This window comes from Pinus tabuliformis, chromosome 4_1 (assembly GCF_031772625.1).
Source record: "Pinus tabuliformis cultivar Carrire ecotype Pingquan chromosome 4_1, CPIR1, whole genome shotgun sequence".
NCBI classification, from domain to species: Eukaryota; Viridiplantae; Streptophyta; class Pinopsida; order Pinales; family Pinaceae; genus Pinus; species Pinus tabuliformis.
Window position 1 is genome coordinate 668,445,095 of NC_142303.1, and position 20,881 is coordinate 668,465,975.

At 39.4% G+C, this 20,881-nt stretch overlaps 1 protein-coding gene across 2 annotated transcripts in view; it reads right to left on the bottom strand.

Annotated features, from left to right (window-relative positions):
* The window catches only part of ERV1 (Erv1/Alr family protein), a 240,133-nt gene that overhangs the window by 84,723 nt on the left and 134,529 nt on the right, over positions 1–20,881 (bottom strand). The window contains exon 3 of one of the 2 annotated variants that reach the window (XM_089423483.1): positions 9,131–9,178. The exons of the other annotated variant lie outside the window; for it this stretch is intronic. Within the exon in view, the coding sequence (XP_089279609.1) occupies positions 9,131–9,178 (48 nt within the window). The remainder of the gene's footprint in view (positions 1–9,130; positions 9,179–20,881) is intronic. 2 annotated transcript variants of the gene reach the window in all.

Consider the following 20,881-nt stretch of genomic DNA (forward strand, 5'->3'; position numbering starts at 1 on the left):
AAACAATGATGCAAAAGCAATAAGTTGATCAAGACCTTAACCAGACCCCTACTAGCCATGACAGGCATTTCATCAAACATATTGTCAACATGTAGCCTATAGGTGTAAACAACAGAATTAAGTGTAAGAATCTCATACTTATCTGACAATCGCTATGAACCATTGTTCCCTCATGCCATTTGTTGCCTTATCACTTATTAGGTCATAAATACCATATCCATTCAAATACAAGTAAAAACATGTTGAGAGCCATACATAGCTATTGTCACAAAATGTACATATAACCAACATAATAGGAACAGAAATACCATAAACATATTAGCCATCAAAATCCATATATACATCAATACATTTGCACATAGAAATCAAGGGAATGAATTTCTCATTAATCAATGCAATCAACCAACCAGAGATGGGACTACCATGTTCCACCCGACCATAGAATGGCTGAGCCAAATCTCTCTTTAGCCATTCACCCCTGTGCCATATTCCAAGCATGAATGTGGGACTCAAACCAAAAGAACCAACCAGGGCATACCGAGGCTAAACCACCTCACCCTCATCAATAGAAACCAGGCTTTATCGTAATCCATCCTGGATCACTAGGCCAACACAATGAACACATCATAATCGGCTTTAACATGATCTCCTAATCCAGGTGGCTCCAGACACATGCAGAAGTCCAAGAGGACTCAAAAAGGGTCAAAATTCAAAGTGGTCAGAATGCTCCCAAACCAACACCAAATCGAAGTGCTCGTCGCCTTCATTCCAACGGTGTGAACGGCACTAAAACCGGAGCCCGCATGGAGGAGATAGAGCTAGTCAAAATTGCGGTCAAAGTTGGGCAGTGGGCCAGGTTTAAGTGTCCTACAATTTGACCAACACCGGGGCATGAAACCTAGCTCCCGAAAGCGGGCGAAACTATGGCCTCTTTAAATTGCCCAATATTCCTTATTTTCATGAAAATTAAAAAATGGTCAATTGTTTTAATAAAATGAAGAAAAAATAAAATTATAATGAGGTGAAGAGCCATGACCCCCGCCACCTCCCTAAACCATATGGTAAAAATGAAATTTTAATTAAATATAGGCCGACGGGCCATGACCCCCGCCGACCCCAACGACCATACACCGAAAATATCTATATACGTTGTAACGAGGCGGGCCACCACCGGTGGACCCAACCCCTCCTCTTGCCACTTGTCGAAACAGTACCGAGGGCAACGAGGCTCGAACCTGCACGGCCAGCTTGGCTGGCCCGCCTCCTGGGTGCCCTCACCCAATGCAACGTAATGCCGTTACACAAAACATAACGGCGCCCACACCAACACATTTAACACCAACTTAATACATACCGTTGCAAAGAAAACACAACGCGCCCACACAAAAATAAACCGTGAGCCATATTAAGGAGGGGCAGGATTTGATCCCCCGACCTCTCCTCAACCTCCACCTTCTAGCTTCCTATACCACCAATGAGCCATGGGCTCAGGCTTTGTTAGCTCCGCCCACATATTGTATATAAACCTTGTCTTTTCTCATTCGACGGGAGGGGGAGTGGACCGGCGGAGGAACTGAGCAGCAAAACGCAGAACGGTGGAACCGCGAGCCAGGCCAGAGGCAGAACCATGACGCAGTGCCAGAGGGTGGAACCATGATTTGCACGCTTTTCGAGACAAGGAATATTTTCTTAATGCTGAAGATTCCCTAGGGGTAAAATTTTACATTGTCAGAATGTTATCAAGTTTACAGTCATTTTTCTCAGATTTTCACAAGGAATGCAATGCGAGGTTGGATTCGCCTTTTGAGCAACGGATTTGCAGATTCCCAACAGAGGAGAATCTTGATGGAATCTTCCATATTCCTTGGAGGCTAAAATTTCCCAGATCCAAAATGCAACCAACTTTATACTCATTCTTCTCAGAATTTCGCAAGGATCTCAATGGTGAGATTAGTTTTATGATTTGAGTTGCAAATCTCCAATCAAACCAGAGGAGGGAATCTTTGAAGAATCGCGGGGGAACCTAAAAGATTCCTACAGGCCCAGATTTTGCCGTGTCAGAATTCAGCAAATGGATAGTCGATTTTACACCTCTCGACGACACAAATTCAGTGGTGCAATCAGTTTTTGCAGCTGAGCCTTCTATTTTTCAGCCATTTTCCAAATTGGAGTGATGATGTCAGATTTCAGAGTGTGGACAGTCGATTTTATGCCATTCGACACCACAATTTCGATGGTGCATTCAGATCCAGCAACTGAGTATTCCATTCTTCAGCCAGCATCAAAGTCGAGATATATGAAGTGTTGTTGTCATGTACTTATTTGATCATTTGTTGTGAGATGTACAATGTTGTTTCGATTCCTGCTTGATGTATGATGCAAAATCTTTGTGTCTATTTCATGTGAGATGTATTCATGATGGATTGTTATGTATGTTTTGATTGAGATCACTTTGTTGCCATGATGGCGGGATACTCATTATCACAATGGGTGTTTTGGTTGAGACCCCTTTGATGCCATGATGGCAGGATTCTCATTGTCACCATGTGTAAGATTATGTCTTGCTGATAGGAGGTCTACTGTGAGTGATAATTCCTATAGTGGATTGTCTCGTGGAGAGACTTTGCCACTCATGTAGAGGGAACATGTCCTTGTATGACAGAAAACATAGTCCATGTACATCTTCACCATTTCCAGCACTAAATGAAGTGGCCAACACCATCTTGACACCGAGCCCGGAGACATAGTCCACATTGGACAAACTCCGTTATCAATGTCTCTTGTTTATGATTTGTTGATTGTCATTATGTTTCCATTTGCTTAAGCATGCATATATGTTCATTTATGCTCTTATAAAATGCAATTCTAATTACATCACAGAAGCAAATGATCATGGCTAAATCTGGAAGTTGAGTCAACTCAGATCATCTCCACCCAATCACTAGGCTAAACAAGCATGGATGCCACCGGATTTCTCCACCTACACCGTGAGGTATTTTCTTTTCGCCTAGTCTCTCAGGGTTTACCGCAATCCAAACCCGGATCACTAGGCCCTAAACCAAGACCTACTCTCCAGGCTTTATCGCATATCCCAAACCTGGGATTACTACGCCCAACATAGAGCAAACCACCTCTAGGATTTACCGTATATCCTTCCATTCACCGGCAAGGATTCCTAGGCTGTCCAAGGCAACACAAAATCTGGCTTTACCGCAACCCACAGTCTGGTTCAGGGGTTACTAGGTCATGTGTTCTATCATTTTGGAGATCCACGTCACTCGGCTTTGAATCCATCCGGCAATCCAGCTCAACCAAACATGAGAACCCCATCACACCATGGTTATCCGAAAATGGCAAGGCTAGGCTAAAAAACATTGTTACACCTGGCAAAACCCATGTCATGATAAAAAAGAACCACATGCAATACCATGCATGCCAAATCTAGCAAGGAAAATACACATGCAAGGCGATACATGCAATGAAGCCCGATGTAGCTACTTGATCATGCCTTTCCCTGCTTGATCCTTGCGTCCTCTAGCCTTCTTTGCCTTTCTTGCTCCAACGCCAAAGTGCTCCAAGAAAACTCTAAGTATCCAAGAGTATGAGAGAGAGAGAAAATAATGAAAGAGCTCCAAAGCTAAACTGACAAAAGGTTACCAACTGATCCTCAGAAACCTTTTTATGAATGAGGCCTCTATTTTCTTCATTTTCCTCCTCACATGCAACCTGTGACCTTTCACCTCTTTTTTCTCCTAATTTCCATTATTTTCATAAATAAATGTGCCAAAAATGCCATTTTGCCTTTCCAAAGCCTTAGCCATAGCCTTTGCCAATTTCCTTACCCATAAACAACCAAATGAACACCCCTAGGATGTCTGCCCAACATTCAGCTTGGAATAAGTGTCCCATCAACCGTCGTTATTGTTTTTAACTTTTATTACATGGAATTTTCACCAGGGTTGTTACAGTTTGGTAACGCTTTAGTCAATGTGTCGGCCTACCTATTCATTTGTAGGTAGAGAGTTCAGCTCCACAACCCCATCTCATACCAAGTTTATGATGTAGTGGTACTTGTCGTTTATATGCTTCGTCTTAGCATGAAACACCGGGTCTTCTATCAACCTTATGCAACTCTCATTATCACAATGTATCCATGTAGGGCTAAGCGGTCCTTTAAACAAGTCTGATAACAACTTCCTGAGCCAAATTACTTCCCAATAGACCGCGTTGGCAACAACATATTCAGCGTCAGCACTACTCAAAGTAATTGTATCCTGCTTTCTGCTCATCCATGAAACCATGGTGGATCCAAGGCTAAAGCATCCCCCTGTTGGTTTCTTTTGTTTGTCTAACCGCCATCCGAATCTGAATTTTTATATCCCATGAGATGGATTTCATTACCAGTATACCTGAGGCAGTTATGTATAGTCCCTCACAAATATCTTAGCATATGCTTGGCTACAATCCAATGATCATGCTTTGGTTCCATCTAAAACTGACTAAGGATATTCACTGCAAAATAGATGTTCGGTCTTGTATTTACCAGATACATCAAGGACCCAATCAATTGTCTATAGCAAGTAGGATCCACTAGACTAGACTCTGAACTCCTCAAATTTTTCAAGTTTGTAATCATAGGAATCATCATAGGCTTGCAATCCATCATGCTAAACTTTTGAAGTATCTTGATCACATACTTACCCTAACCAAGATATATCTCTCCTAGCTTCTACCATACTTCTAGTCCAAAGTAATAATGCATAATCCCAAGGACCTTCATATCAAACTCAGTTGCTAATTGCTTCTTGCGTTATTGAATCCGATGTTTTATACCTGTGACTAGTAGATCATCTACATACAAGAGTATGATAGTTGGTTCACCCTAGACCACCCTAATATATAGGTTAAGATCTGCAATGCTCTTGGTAAAACCAAGTCTCAATAGGTATGCATCCATTCTTGCACACAAAGATCTAGGTGCTTTCTTTAAGCCATGTAGAGCCTTCTTCAATCTGCAAACATGAGTCTCTCTCTGATTTATTTCAAATCCTTGAGGCTGCTCAATGTAAACCTCCTCATCAATGGTCCTATTCAGGAAAGTTGCCTTGACATCCATTTAACGAATGTTCCATCCCATATTAACATCCAACGAAGCAAGCAATCTTATTGTTGTGTACCTAGCTGTGGGAGCAAAGGTTTCCTCATAATCAATTTTTTCCTTATGTGAGAAGCCTCTTTCTACAAACCTTGCTTTGTATTTGTCGATACTCCCATCTGCAACATGCTTTATGTTGTAGTTCCACTTTGAAGTGACTATAAATTTGTCACCTGGCCTAGGGACAATCTCCCAGACATCATTCTTCATTATGGATCGGTATTCTTCCTCCATAACATTCCTCCACTTTTGATGTTTATCTTCATCTTCATAGGAGGAAGGTTTCGCTTCAATAAGCCTTGTCATGTATGCAGCATATCCTGAATACCTTTTCGGTCTTTTACTTTCCCTGAAGGTCCCTAATGTTGTATGTCCTTCTGCTTCTTGAAGAGTAGTTTTCAACCAAACAGGCCTCTTTCGATTTTTTGGAATAATCACTTGTTGTATAGGCTCACAAGGACCTTCAACATTTTCTTGAGTAGATGTCTACTCTTGACCATCATTGTCCCTAGAGATATCCTCAAAGATAGGTATCTCTTCTTCATCAGAGTCAACTAGAACATCCCTTGATTTCTTGTAAGCTATGCTCTCATCAAAGATGACATCCCTGCTTACTTCAATTCGACGATCCTCCTTAATATAGATTCTATATGCTTTTGATGAAGCACTATATCCCACAAAGATGCCCTTTAAACTGGTAGGATCTAACTTCTTTCTCTTGTCCTTGGGTATATGAATATACACAGGACACCCAAATATTCGAAGATGATCCACACTTGGCTTCTTTCCTGTAAATGCTTCTTCCGAAGTCATGTTGTTGAGAATCCTGAGGACTTCGATTATATAAGTAGATAGTTTTCATGCATGCCTCTCCCCATAGGAATTGAGGGAGATCTTGATCATGTAGCATAGCCCTAACACATTCCTCAATAGTTTTATTCTTCCTTTCTACCACGCCATTCTGTTCAGGATTATAAGGAACAATGAGCTCCCTCTTAATCCTTGCTTCCTTCCAGAAGCTATCAATTACTTGGAGGTGTATTCTCCACCATTGTCGGACCTCAGAGTTTTGATCTTTCTTTTAGTTAGGTTTTCCACTTCATTCTTGAACTCCTGAAACTTTTCAAATACCTCATCCTTATTCTTGAGAAGGTATAACCAAGTCTTCCTTGAGTAATCATCAATGAAGGTTACATAATACTGATGCCCACCAAGAGACTTGACTACCATAGGTCCACATACATCCAAGTGTATGAGATCTAAAATTTCCTTAGATCTGGTGTCACTACTTGCAAATGGTTTCTTTATGTTCTTTCCTAGAGCACATCCCTTACAAGTCCCTTCATGTTCTTCCTTCAATTTGGGGATGCCATTGACCATTTGACTTAGAGATGGCAAAATCTTAAAATGAAGGTGTCCATACCTTCTATGCCATAGTTTGGAAGGACTCACTTCCAAGTGGACTAGGGCTTTAGATAGAGGTGTAAAGAGTCTATATAATGTCCCCTCATGAATCCCAATTACCCTAGCATTATCAATACTTGAGCCCTTACCCCAAACCAAAACCTTGCCATCAACAAAAGCAATTATATCACCTTTATCCTCTAGACAAGAAATAGAAAGTAAGTTTTTCTTCAAACCTGGAACATATAAGATGTTGAGGTGAATGCTTCCACCTGACTCAAGCTCCAATGATGTAGATCCAATGCCTTTCATTGGATAGCTCTTGTTGTCTCCAAGTTCGATTGAGTGAGATGAGTTACCCTTAGATAGGGTTTGGAGTTGACTGCATTCTCCCATCATATGTCTGGAGGCACCATTGTCAATAACCCATACATTCTCGTCCTTGAATGTGTCGAATAAAGCGGAGAAAAAACTTCTATCTACTACTTCCTTGCGAGCTTCGAGATGGTCTTTAATAGACAATCCTTGATAGATGTAGTGAGACTTCCAAGAACCTTGAAACCCTTCCTTATAACCCTTGCCATAGTGCCAAAAAAGATGTGATCTTCGATCTCCTTCTTGCACCTTAGCTCTGATACCATGTTGGGAAATCAGGAGACTTAAGTATTTAGATGATTTTCCTTAGCTTGATAATTACTTGTGATATGTGTTGGCCTTTTATTACTTTATTAGTTCTTTGTTCATCAACCAATTATCAAAACAATGAAGATCACAAGAGACGGAGTACACAAGATGTAGGCTCCAAGCTAGGGCAAAACCCCTCCAAGGGGAAAACCTAGAAAATGACTCTCTTCTCCTTTAGAATCTGCTTACAAAAGAGACATCCAAGACCCAAAGACCAAATCCAACAAAACCTCCAAACCCAAGCCAGCCCCTAGAAAGATCTTCCTTGAGACAGCTTCTAGAACTTCAATACTGCCTATTTGATGCTGCAACTTCAGCCCCTACAACAGAATTTTAGCACTAGAATTTCAGACTCCTGCAACTGCTTCAGAATTTCGGCCGCCTCGTGCAACTGACAAATTCACAAGCCCTTGCGAGACAAGGAAAGAGATTCTTTGATAAATTTCGACTTTTGCTTCTCTTCTTCCTCCACCTGGATACTCTTCTTCACCTTGGCTATTGCAGATCGAACTTGCTTGAGATGAGTGACCAAATGAGTCAAGCTTCATTCCTTTATATAGCCTTTCTTAAGGGTTGAATTCCCTCCCTTCAGACTGACTTAATCTGCTCCTTGGGCTGACTTGGTCTTTGGATTATCCATGGCTTTTTCTCGACAAAATAAATATTTTTCTTCATTACAATGAGTCCAAAATGGGATTATGACACATGACCAAGATTATTCTTTATCCCGAAAGACCTAGAAGACCTAAAAGCACGAAGAACATGCTTTTGACTCAAACTTGAGTATGAAACCCATACTCCAAAATAAATTTCCTTTCTTTTTCTTTCTTTATAAAGAATATACAATGTCATGATTACAATTACATCATAATGAAGACCGAACCTAGTTACAATTTTTAACATAGTGGGGGCTGATGTGGCATCCTCTCAAATTATGGTGGTTAAAACTTAAAACAAGGAGATCAACTTCCGAGTGGCATAAATTTTGCATACAGACTCTGACTGAGGCGATAGTTGCGTTGTTGGAAAGGTCTCTATGTAGCATAGCACAAAAAGGTGTGGCACTTAAGTGGAAAAGTCTTACCCCAAAAAATGCCATTTGATGCCTCAAATTGCTCCCGAAAGTTTTCAAACCCCAATTTTCCAAGTTGGGTTTCCTTGGTAAAAATGGTCGTGTGAGCTAATTCCTCCAGTTTTTCCACTCTGAGGGCTTCGAGATGTATAACAAGTAATATAATGATCTAATCCGGATCATGATGTCATGTTTTTCGCATGCTAACCTTTTTGTTGGTGTAAAGAATTCTAATGAATTTATATGTGCAAAATTACAACAATATTCAGTTACACTTGTAGCTGCAAAATAGTGGCATAAAACCTTCATCAGTGATCCCTAACAAGCTTTCCTCTAGCATAGTAACAACTAACTAGTTCAAGATAATTATTTTTACAAGACATCTGTCACATTAAAACAAGAAACATAATAGTTCAAATATAAAACAAGGTAAACGGCTCTCAATATGAACAATGGTGCTAAAAAGAAGTTGTAGGTATTTCTCTAATGTATGAAAAAGAAGGAAATTTAATCAAGAAAATCATAGAAACCTAAAATTCGATTTATAATAGGAAACTAATGTAGGACTCAACTTCCATTGCCAAGGAAAATACACTTAGATTTCAACTACGAAAAAGCATACGATATGATAAATCATATTTGAACTAAATTTACTAACTATCAAATTCTTTTGTAAGAATTGGCGGTTCTATGGCTATTTAATATGACAATAAATTATTTTAATAAAACTCCACTTTCTTTGCATTGAAAAAAATAACCTCTAAATGAAAAAGAATTCCACATGCTCTCAAACAAGCATAGGACTTTTGGCATACCAATTCTTTCACATCTTGCTTTTGTTGTTTTGTTGGCTTGTCAGGGAACTGCATAAGAAATTTGGAAAATATTAGAAAAAACTTGACAAAGATAACTCATGTAGGAACACCATATGCATACCTTCCTCAGCTACTTTCTCGTCAAAGATGAACTTGCAATGAAACGAAAAAGAAAAGAAAAAAGGGTAACTCCCCACAAACTTAATCCATCTTTCCATTGTATCAAAACACACAACCAATATTTTAGATTCTCATTTCAATTTACATAGCATCCTTACAATCTTCTATCCTTGGTAATCCAAATATAAGCTCTACTAAACACTTTAAGGACAATACTGCAAAAGTGGTCCAAATAGCAGGTAGAAATAATCGATTCCACATTCAAAAAAAAATCATAATTTAAGATCAATGGAAGCCCTAAAAGATTTAGTGTAGTGAAAAGGGATCTATCAAATCGGGAAAGCAAAGTGTTGTTATTTTCCCAACCAGGTTTGAATCTCCAAAGTGACACCATCACCCCATGTGGACCGGCTCACCCTTGCAAGGGGGGTGCTTCCGTAGCATAACAAGCCATCGTAGTCATTTAGTCAGGCCAAAGGTCGCACTCCTTTAACTGCAACATGACACCCCACTTCTTGATATATGGTGGATGCTCAATAATCAAATTATAAAACAAATTATTGAATTCCTTTCCAAAAAGTTTAGAGTTGACAAGGACGAAGTTGCAGTGTCTCGACTCTACATCACAAAGAGCACAAGTTTGGAGAGATTATGGCTTTTTAGTAGAATTGAATAGTAGATGATCTAGGATTTGATTTCCTAATATAGTCCCCTATTTCCTAATAGTATTTTCTTAGATACAAATAAGCTTGTACCACTGAAACAGCGTGACACTAAACTACTTTTCTATAACATTCCTCAAGTTTCAACATGCCAGTGAACATTGTAGGGACCAGAGTAGACTTGGTGCTTAAGAAAGTAATGAAGTTTATCCCTAAAATATATCACAATGTAAAACCTATGAATTTGATGACGAGACCCCTCCCTTTTATGGTCCAAACATAACATTTTTTATTTCTAATGAAGTTGTCATCCCTGCTTGAATTAAGAAAAGTTGGGAACCACAATGCTTAAAGGTCATTGGTCTTAGTAACTATCAAAGGTTTCTTCCTCTCTCAAGTCATTGAGTATGCACACATTATGGAAGTCCTCAAAAGACGTCAATGGGTGTGCACAAGGACCTTCACTATATTTTCCCATTAAGTGATTGTCTTAAGTCTAATCTCTAGTTTGCACTCTTGCTTTATTCTCATGAAAAGTTTTATACCTTTTAGTTGCCTCATTAGAAAGTTCATCAATTTCAAGCTACATATGCTTTATCTAGCAGTCTATTAGGAAACCATGCTGGAAATAGACATATCCAATGACCATTAGGAGACCATGGATGTAGTGTTTGGTGAAAGGAACTTTGATTACGATATGAATACTTCCAACAATAGAAAAGAACTCACACAAGTAAAGGAGTAAAGGAAAGTGCATGAGTATGTTTGTTGGAAATGTACACATATCTATACACCCATTTGTATTACTATAAGCAAGTATACAAAATTATGGGAGAGTGGCCAAAGTTGACCAAGTCTCCATTAAGTTGCAATAAGGGAACCTTCTAAGAGAAGAAATAAGTAAAAGGAAGCTTTAGAAAGTAAATAAATATATCTGCAATATATATAAATATATTAAAATATAATAGTCAATGGGACTATGTCTCATCATCATTTGGTCCCCACTTAGAGGAAATTCTCCATTTCTCCTGTAGATGCAAAACGTGTTGTGGAAATTCTCCATTTCTCCTTTAGATGCAAAAGGTGTTGCTCAAATGTTCATTGGAAAATCCACTTTACTTGGCAACAAACCTTTGCAACCAACTATATAAGTGGTAGTGGATTTATTCCAAGTGGTTTATTTGCGGACATTAAAAATAGTATCTGAATCCAAAGGCAATTAAAAATATGGGATGGTGCCCTTATGATGGGAGATGACAACCTCATCCTCCAAATGTAGTGGTTCATATCTTGTGTTGGTTTGCATTCAAAATATCATGTTTACCAAGCTAAGAAGAAAGATCCAACCATAAAGCATTTTCTCCAATTCATTGCAAATTGGAATAAAGCCCATAATGAATGGGTTTGAGCTTATGATCTTCTTGAAATTTAAAAATTTGTTTGTCCAACTAAAGCTAAATTTTATCACCAACCTGAATACATAAAGGGATGCGATGTTAACCAAGAAGCCCTTTGAATTGTTGATTTTTTCCTAGTACTTCAAAATCAGGTCTATGTCTAATCACAGTCATAAACACACTGAAATACAGAACCTACTAGCACTTTGCACAGCGGAAATTTTCAGCAGTGAAATCAATTTAGTACATAGAGATTTGAGCCCAAAGCTTGATTATTTGATTAGCCAATCAATAAAAGAACCATGGAGTTCACGTACCAGGTATCATGGCCCTCGATCGCCAGTACAGTTAGTGTACATATACAACACTAGGGCTTGCAGTCTACAGCATTAGATCTGCAATCTGCCAAAAGAGAAATAGACAAGAACATACACATTGCTTACTTCTAGATCAGCCCTTTAGGCACTTGTTGTCCTTGACACCTGGCAGGTCCTTCTGCCTCCTTAGATCAACTACTCACAAGTGTATTTGCTGCTCCAAAATACACAGTATACTTAGACCTAGTAAATCTGCTTCTCACAGTGATCTTGACCACCAAATCATTGTACAATCAGCTCAATATAAGATCAACAACCAACAGTGAATTATCCCTCTAATTCACTGTACATCAGTCCTTTAACATGTTGTTCATAGCTCATAGACCTCAACCTTCTTGTCTAGACCTCAATTCCATTTTCTTCCAGTAATGAGATGCATGGTCAATTCTACTTGGATCTTTGTCCAAGCCTACCAAACCCGCAGAACCATTTATGTAGACCACCGCTGCCCTATTTCCACGTCTGATCCACTACAACACTATGTTCAGACCCCTGGCACTCTTCATTTTTCCTCAGCACCCTTGATCTGACACTTGGAACCTCAGATTTGATCCTTGGTTTACCAGATCTAAAGCTTGGCACCTTTGTCTTAGCAATGTTAGGCCATACTAGTCCTTAACCACCTTGCAGCCTTCTCTAACCCACACCAGGCTACTAATCTTTGCCTCAGCCTTCATCTCAAGGCCTCAGCCCTCCAAAATCTGCCCTCTACAGGCCTGTGGCCAACCTAACCAGCTTGCAGCTCTTCTCTCCCTTCTGTGTATAGTCATGAGGAGTCTCGGCCCCTTTCCAACTTCCTTAAAAGCCTTATGCTCTACCTGCAACAAGAAAACTAGGGCTTCGGCCCTTCTTCAATACTTAGCACAAAACACGGCTAGGTCTCTAACCTCCATAACCTTGCCTTAGCAAACTTGGGTTGCTCGCATTAGCTTTCCACCTTCATTAGGGTATGTAAGCTCGTGAATAGAACTCTGTCGTATTACCGCTCAATTTAGAAGGGGTCCCAGGAGGGGTTCCAAAGGGACTACTACTAGATCAAGTGGCAACAATGGGACAAGGAACCACTATCACCTCAGTCAATGTCCCCTTCTCTTTACGGACTTTCACTGATGGGAGGAGTCCCAGTATAGGGAAATCACTAGAATAATGAGGTCAATAACAATGCACAATGTGATTTCCAAAGCCCATTCAAAGGAGAGGCTCAGATAATAGGCTACTTGTTTTAGAAGCAAAAGAAGGGCTCCCCAAGAAAGGCTTGAGGAAAGGATGAGCTCAGGTTTAGGAATATTCAGAAATAGTGAGTGCCTAAGGTCAAAACTTCCAAAAGCCCTCACTTGTTATTGATGTGTTTATACTAGGGTTCAAAGTGAAGCAATGATGGCTCATTCAATGGAAAGATTCAATTAAAGTGTGAGCTTTGGGAGAAGTTAGGGTGACTTTCCACGAAAAACCCCTTGAGAGAAATACTATAAGAGACCAAGGGTTGAGAGATATACCGTGGTAAAGGCTCATCCAATGATCACCTATAGTTAAGAGAAAAGGTTTTGAATGATGAACTACAAAGTGAAAACCTTCAAGAAATCCCCAAGTCAAAGCAGCTTCAAGGGTTCCCTCTTGGTGTGATAGCTAGGGCATCAATTTATTTGAAATTCCACCATCAGAATTCATTCAAAACTGGAGGATGCCTAGAGGAGACATAAATGAAGAAACTTGTCTGGACGGAATCCTAAAATTCCTCCTCCCTAAAATTTTGCACCAAGCCCTAGAAAATCTCCTTATCCTTAGGGGACGAAGAAAAGAGGAAGAAAAGAGGTGAAAGAATGATATTTCGTTAAGTTAATGTGATCACCAAGGATCTAGGACCAGTGCCTATTCTATTGGGAGAACGAAATCAAGAATGAGATTGATTTAGGGCTTTCTTCTATCAAGGAAACTAATTGCAGCTTCACATGCCCTCATGAAGCAGCTACCTAGCTACAACAAGGATTTATACTTCGACTTCTCAAATAATGGAGTTTTAGGGTTAGGTTTTCAAAGACAAGCCCTAGGAACATTCGATTTATCATACCCAGTGAATAATGCATGCAATAGATCAAGACTACAAAAGTGATTCAATATTTTTGCATAATTTAGAGCACAAGCAGCATGATGATGTAGTATTCCATGCATTAAACATATAATGAAAAAATCACATAAAAGATAAACTTACATGGCAAAAAAACTATATCCATCCATCACATTTGCAAGAGAGAAGCTCCAAAATAGAATAGCATTAACCCAAACATCAAAATGCATTAAAGAATCTCCAATTCGTCCTTCAATAGCTATAGCGAAATTCCAGAAGAAACAATGATCCAAATCCAAGTGATGATGAGTTACAAATGAGGCCTCACTTGTATTTATATGAGCCTCTAATAGTTCAATGGGTCTAATTAGCCTAACAAACCCCTAAAAGTGTCTCTAATGTGCAAAATAACACCCTAATTGGTGACAAGCCCACCAAATAGCTCCATAACATGAAAAATAAGCCTCTCAAGAGGGCCGAAATTATAATACAATAGCTAGGAGGGTCATTGGAAGGCCTAGTGAAGTCCAACATGTACCAAAATAATGGAAGGGCTCCAAAAATAGTGATGAAGAAGGTGGCCCCTTAATCTCCAAGCAAATGACTTGTGGTGCTCCCAAGTGGCTATGGGGCACAAAAGCATCTTCATGGGTCTCCAAGTGGATCGAACAATCCTGTATCCCATCTGTAAGGGTTGGAACAATGATGCAAGCCCTCCCTTTGTCTCCCATGGTGAGACACATCCTCATCTGGGCCCTGGAACAACTTCCAAGTGTGTGGTGCAAGTGGGTAGCCAACAGGACAACGTGGTCCAGGTAAATCATCATTGTCAAATAAATGGAACAAGAGCGAGCATTGAGTGGAGTTGAAGGATCCCACGACGTGGCTATCTTCTATCTGCTCTCTGCTATAATGGAGGCCTATGGCTCTCTACGCTCACCCTACAAATGCCAATATAACCCTCTGAGAGCTTGGACCCCATATAGGGAGACCAAACCCCAAGACGAAGACCCACCTGCAATCCTGTATAAGATCTAATGCGTCTCCTCACCTTCCAGTACAACAAATCATCAGTGCAATTGAGTAAATGAGCTTACAAATCATGGAACCAAGTGGACACTTCACAGTGGCATGCCCTTCCATAATGGGCTTTAGAACATACAAGTGTCTCCAAGTTCAAGAAGGAGGTTAATCAAGGACCCTATTAAGTGGTTTCAACCTCTAAGGGAGTGATAGGTCCATGGTACATCCCTTAAGTGGCAGGTGTCATGTGATATAATGATGGAATGGAGTGGGACATCAAGGGAAGGCTCCAAGCCACATGCCACAGTACAAGGGTAGCCATGATGAGGGAAGCCCACACTTGGGTGTATGAATGTAGGAGGGAGCAATCGTGGTACATGAGTTACCCCAACCTTTGTTTTTCCACCCTTCTTCATATGCCTTTTGCCTTTTATTGATTTTTCTTATATAACTACTTGGGGCTCCAGGGGATGAGAGCATGATGTGAATGATGTAGCAGTGAATACCCCCTTAAGGTTGGGCAGTTCATCGCCCACCAGGGGTTGGGACAATCATGGGTTCCTTAATGATGCAGGGGGCTCATATAGGGGCCCTAGGAACCAAGGTGATGGCCATAATGATAGAGGGTAGAGCTCATGTTGGCTTTTGTCCACATGCTAAATTTGTATGTCCTGACCATCTTTTGCATCTTATGGTACATTTCCTATTGAGAGTGGTCAAATTATGTTTTGTACTTTTTTTTTCGCTGCATCAACCTCCAAGGCATCATTACAGGACGAACCCAAAGCGTGGAGAAGGGGAGGGGGAGGCTAAGTCCTTGTGGACCCAATGGACAAATGTGGACCAGGATGGGAAATATGGTGAAAGGGGTTATAATGAGCAGAGGGGAGTGATGTATTTGGTGTCGGGAAACAGGACCATGCAACCAAGATTGGGACTTCCCATGTAGTGATTCCTAAAGCTAGTAGCCAATAAAGGAGATCCCACGGGACTAGGATACAAGGTTAACCAACAAATTGGATAGAGGGGACAAGAGTACAAACCAAGCCCACTCTTTCTGTAAAAACCCACCACTAATCCATGCCCAAAAGTGTCCATGATAAGTAAACAAAATTACCCAACTACACAATGAAAAGCCATACCTTCGGGGTTGGAAAGCCCACCTTCAAACATACGATTATGACAGATGGGCAAGGGAGCATATGGTTGGCTTAGGTAGTGGAGATAGTGGAACATCGAGCTATCTAGTGGCTGCAAGGGGTTGCTGGCTGCTGGCCGAGGATCATCTAGGAGGAAAATTTTCTCCTATGGATACTACCCACAAGTCGTGGGTAACAAGCCCTCCTATGGCATACTTAGCACAAGAGGGCTACATCTCTCTTGCACTCAATGTGTCTTCTGAACCTCACCTTAGGCTCCATTTATACTTTTCCTTGGATCACTTAGGAAACCTTCTAGATCTAGGGATTTAGCCTTTTTGACCCTTAGAACAATTAATTATTTTTTCTTTTGGTCTGGAACACATTGCTTGGGTCCAAAAACCCTCTTTTGGGTAAATCACCCAACAAACAAATTATTGATAGGTTGTCCTCTCTCATAAATAACTTCTGAGCTACCCAAAATCCAACATTGGCTTGAGTCTTCAATAAGGTATCGCTTGATCTTTTTGCCAATGAGAAGTCATGGGTAGAGCTACACGGATCTCATAGGGAGCATGAGGTTGATACCCATAGCGAAACTTAAATGGCGAGCATCCTATAGAGACATGGTGAGCTCTATTATAGATATGTTGCAACACATTAAGATAAGTGTGCCACTACTAATTATGTTGGTGAGAGATGTAGAGACCATGAAGGAGAGATTTACCTCAATTTGACCATTAGTTTGAAGATGAAAGGATGTAGAGAACCTCAACTAACAACCCAAATGCTTCCAAAGCATTTTGAAAAAGACTAATAAATCGAGGGTCATGATCATAAATGATAATGAGTGGTAGCTCAAATTGGCCGATAAACAACTCAACAACTTTGGAAACATTTATAGTTTTATTGCAGGGTATAAAGCTAAGTTACCAAAAATGTTGAAACACATACAAATTTCCAAAAGGGAATGCCTAGAAATGTGACCCCAAAAAATTGGGTATGCGGGGAAAATGCAATATATAAAATAATATAGATAAATAGTTTTTCTTAAATAACACATTCTCTTGCAAGAAAATAAGAATGATACACATAAATGACAATTTAGGAGAACCGTGTCTATATTAACTCTCATAGATGACTAAATGATGCAAAATCCCATAGCTTGGTGGTCTTGACTCACCCCAATCCCATACCCTTGTACATGATAAATCATAAAATTTAGTGTTAACACTACAATCATGCCAACCCTAAAATCCTAAAAATTGTTAAGTTTGTTCAATGTTGAATTATGAATGGGATATGAAATTCTACTTTCTCCACATGAAGTCTAATCAAGTTGAACCACTCTCAAACATCCTAAAATGATCAATGGTAATGTTAAATATTTAAGAAAAAGTAGACATTCTCCCTTATCTTCCCTTTTCTATCCTCATTTGTCTTACTTTTTCTATCATTTTGCTTTAAGAATTTATTATTACCATTGATTAGCAAGGTGACAAACTCCGCAAAACTTAGTCCCCAATCTCTATTTTGTCTTAAAGCACCACTAACATGAACAGAGTAAGATTTTCCTATGGGTGTTGTTACCGCTCAATCTAGCAAGGGCCCTAGCAGGGGTTCCTTAGGGACAGCGACTAGACCAAATGGCAACAACGGGACAAGGACCCACTATCATCTTAGTTGATGTCCCCTGCTCTTTACGAACTTTCACCGATGGGAGGAGTGTCGGTTGACCATAGATCTAGGTGTGTCTCTTATTGATCAAAAGAATTTTTCTATTGAAAAGGTTGTTGTGTTTTCCCCTTAGTGGGTCTTCCCAAGGTAAATCTTGTCTTCTCTTTGCGCATTATGATCATTATTGTTCTACTATTCTGGTATAGTTGAATTTCTGAAGTATAATTGTTGAATTATATATTGGAATAATTTAAAAGAAAATCTACACCAAAAGTAATTATCAGTATTTTAGAAATATTGTGCTAGTTTATATTGCACTTAGAAAATCAACATGGAATTAGAATTTTGGTGAAGGGAGGAACATTGAGATCACCTTTGAAGAAACCCTAATTTGAAATCACCATTGTTGAAGTCCTCCTTGTTTCACATCCATGGCTTCCTTTATGAAATCTAAGAATAACTTAGAAGGAGCCTCAAACTTCAAAGCTTGGAATATTCTTACAAATAAAAAGTATTGGATATTGTGACAAGGAAAGTTGTGAAGCTAGCAGACGTTGCAGGAAAGGAGAAATTTAAAGAAGACGATCTCAATGCCATGAGCATTATCATGGACTCCATTAGAGATCATCTAATCCTTTATATTGCAAAGATGGATACTTCAAACTTAGGATCAAATTTCGGCAATTGGATAATCTATTCCTAAGAGTGAACTTGTGACTATGGCTCTCAATGGTCTACCTAGATCATGGGATGAGTTTGTAGCAGGTATAAGCGGTAGGAAGGAAACTCCCTCATTTAAAGAATTGTGGGCCTATTGTGCTCAAGAAGAATCAAGGATCATGTCAATATATAGGAAATAAGAAGCTACTCAAGCATTTGTAGCTCACTTCAAGAAAAGTAGAGGAAAAAAGAAGGGTAGCTTTCAAGGCAAAGGATCAGGAAAAGAGGGACATGTCTAGGATTCAATGTTATGGTTGTCAGAAATATGGACATTTCAAGAAGGATTGTCCTTAATTGGCTAACAACAAAAAGAGAAAAGGAAAACAACATGCTCCCATAGTTGATGTTGAAGATGAACACCCAAAGAAGCCCAATAGTGACAAAGACTTCTTTTACTTATCTTCTCTAACAAGTTCTATTGCAGATGATGATGGCATTTGGCTGGTAAATAGTGGTGCATCAAGACATATGACCGAAGATCATGGAAATCTTACCAGCATGATGCAAAAGAGGTTGTCTTAAAGGGTAGAACTTGGAGACAATCACAGATATGCAGTCAAAGGAGTTGGAAAGGTATCCATTGAGCTGGAATCTGGTAACAATATGCATCTTAGCAATGTTCTATATGTACCAGGTTTGAAAAAGAATCTTGTCTCTATTTCATGTTTAGAAGACAAAGGAGATAGAGTAGCTTTTATGGATGGCAAAGTACTTGTATGGTCCAAGGGCTCTAGTATAGAAGATGTTAGCGCTATTGGGATTCACAAAGGAAGATTGTATAGGCTCATGAGTCAACTAGCGCAAGCCCTAGTACATGATGAAATCAATCCAAGTGAGTTATGGCATAGATGGTATTGACATCTTCATTACAGAGCATTACCTTAATTGAATCAGATAGTCTCAAGTGTCGCAAAATTGCAGATAGATCATGAAGGTGTTTGTAAAGCCTGTGCACTTGGAAAGAATATTAAGAAACCATTTCCAAGTAGTGACATTATATCTAAATAAGCTTTAGATTTGATTCACTCTGATGTATGTGGTCTAATGTCTGTGAGATCGCTTGGGGATTCACTGCACTATGCTAGATAACCGGATTCGTCCTATAGGCCCCACGAATCCCGAATCCATCTTGTCCGACACGATTCTCTCGAGATTCGTGTCCAAAAACCATGACACGTCATGTCCTATTTTGACACGTCGAATACGACTGCGTGTCACGATTTTGGCAGCGTGTCCTATTTTCCAGGACTCGTTAGGCGGCAAAAGTGACTTGCTTGGGTATGAAAAGGCCGCATTTGGTCAATACAGCCACGCATATTTTCATTTGGCAAGCGTTTTGGCAACTTAATGATCAAGTCTAGGCCCTAGTATTGATATGCTATTCATGGTAATGTTAAATTCTTAAAGTAAAAGGATGAAAATGAAGATTAAGGAGAATGATCCTTTTACTTAAATTTTTAACATTACCATGAAATGACTCAGGATGTTTGAGAGTGGTTCCGACCTCATTGGATTTCATATGGAGAAAGTAGAATTTTAGATTTCATTCAAAATCCAGCAGACTTATCAATTTTTCAGGATTTTAGGATTGGGGGATTGCAATGTTTCCATTGAATTTTGTCATGTATTAGGGTATGGAACTCGTATTTAATCAAAAGCACCAATCCCTCTATGTCCCTTGATGTTAGTGACATTGGTTGTCGAACTCCTGTATCATGACCCTCCTAAAAATGTACGCATCACTCAAACAAAATCTTGACTTGACATGTTATGCTTGTTCTATCTTATGTTAATGCTTAAAGGGTGATATTAATGACAAAGATCCCTATACAGATACAGAGGTAATGACAAAGATGCCTCTGGATATTAATGCTTAGAGGGTGATATTAATGACAAAGATCCTGATTTTCCAACAAGACTAAAAAATTAGGCATTTCTCGTGGTGGCAAGAGGGCCAAGCATAAGAAATAGATAATAGATTGACATGTATTTGAATTTTGTATGTACTATGCATGCTAATAGCTATAGATGAAGATCTATATTTGAAATCAATAAATTTGTATCATTAATTAAAATTTGTGTAAGAAATATCTAATTTTTAATATATCTATCTATCTATATATATATATATATATATATATATAAAATAATATATATACGAATCCTACGTGTCCTGTTCTGGGGGGTCAACGTGTCCGAATCCGACACCACGAATCTCAAATCTTGAATCCCCGTGTCAGGTGACTTAGGTACTATGTGACATTTATTAATAACTTCTCTCGTGAAGACAAGGATGAGGTCCTCACGAAATTTCAAGAATTCAAAGTCGAAGTAAAGAACTTGACAAGCAAGAAAAATAAGATCTTGATATTTGAAAATGGAGGAGAATACACCTCGAAAGAACTTGTGGCTTTTTGTAAGTTGGTTGGGATTAAGAGGGAGTTGATTGTCCCTTATAATCCACAACATAATGGTGTAGTAGAACGTAAGAACGGGTCCATTGAAGAATCTGTCAAGGCCATGATGCATGATCTGAATTTGTTGATGTTCTTATGGGGAGAACCATCATTG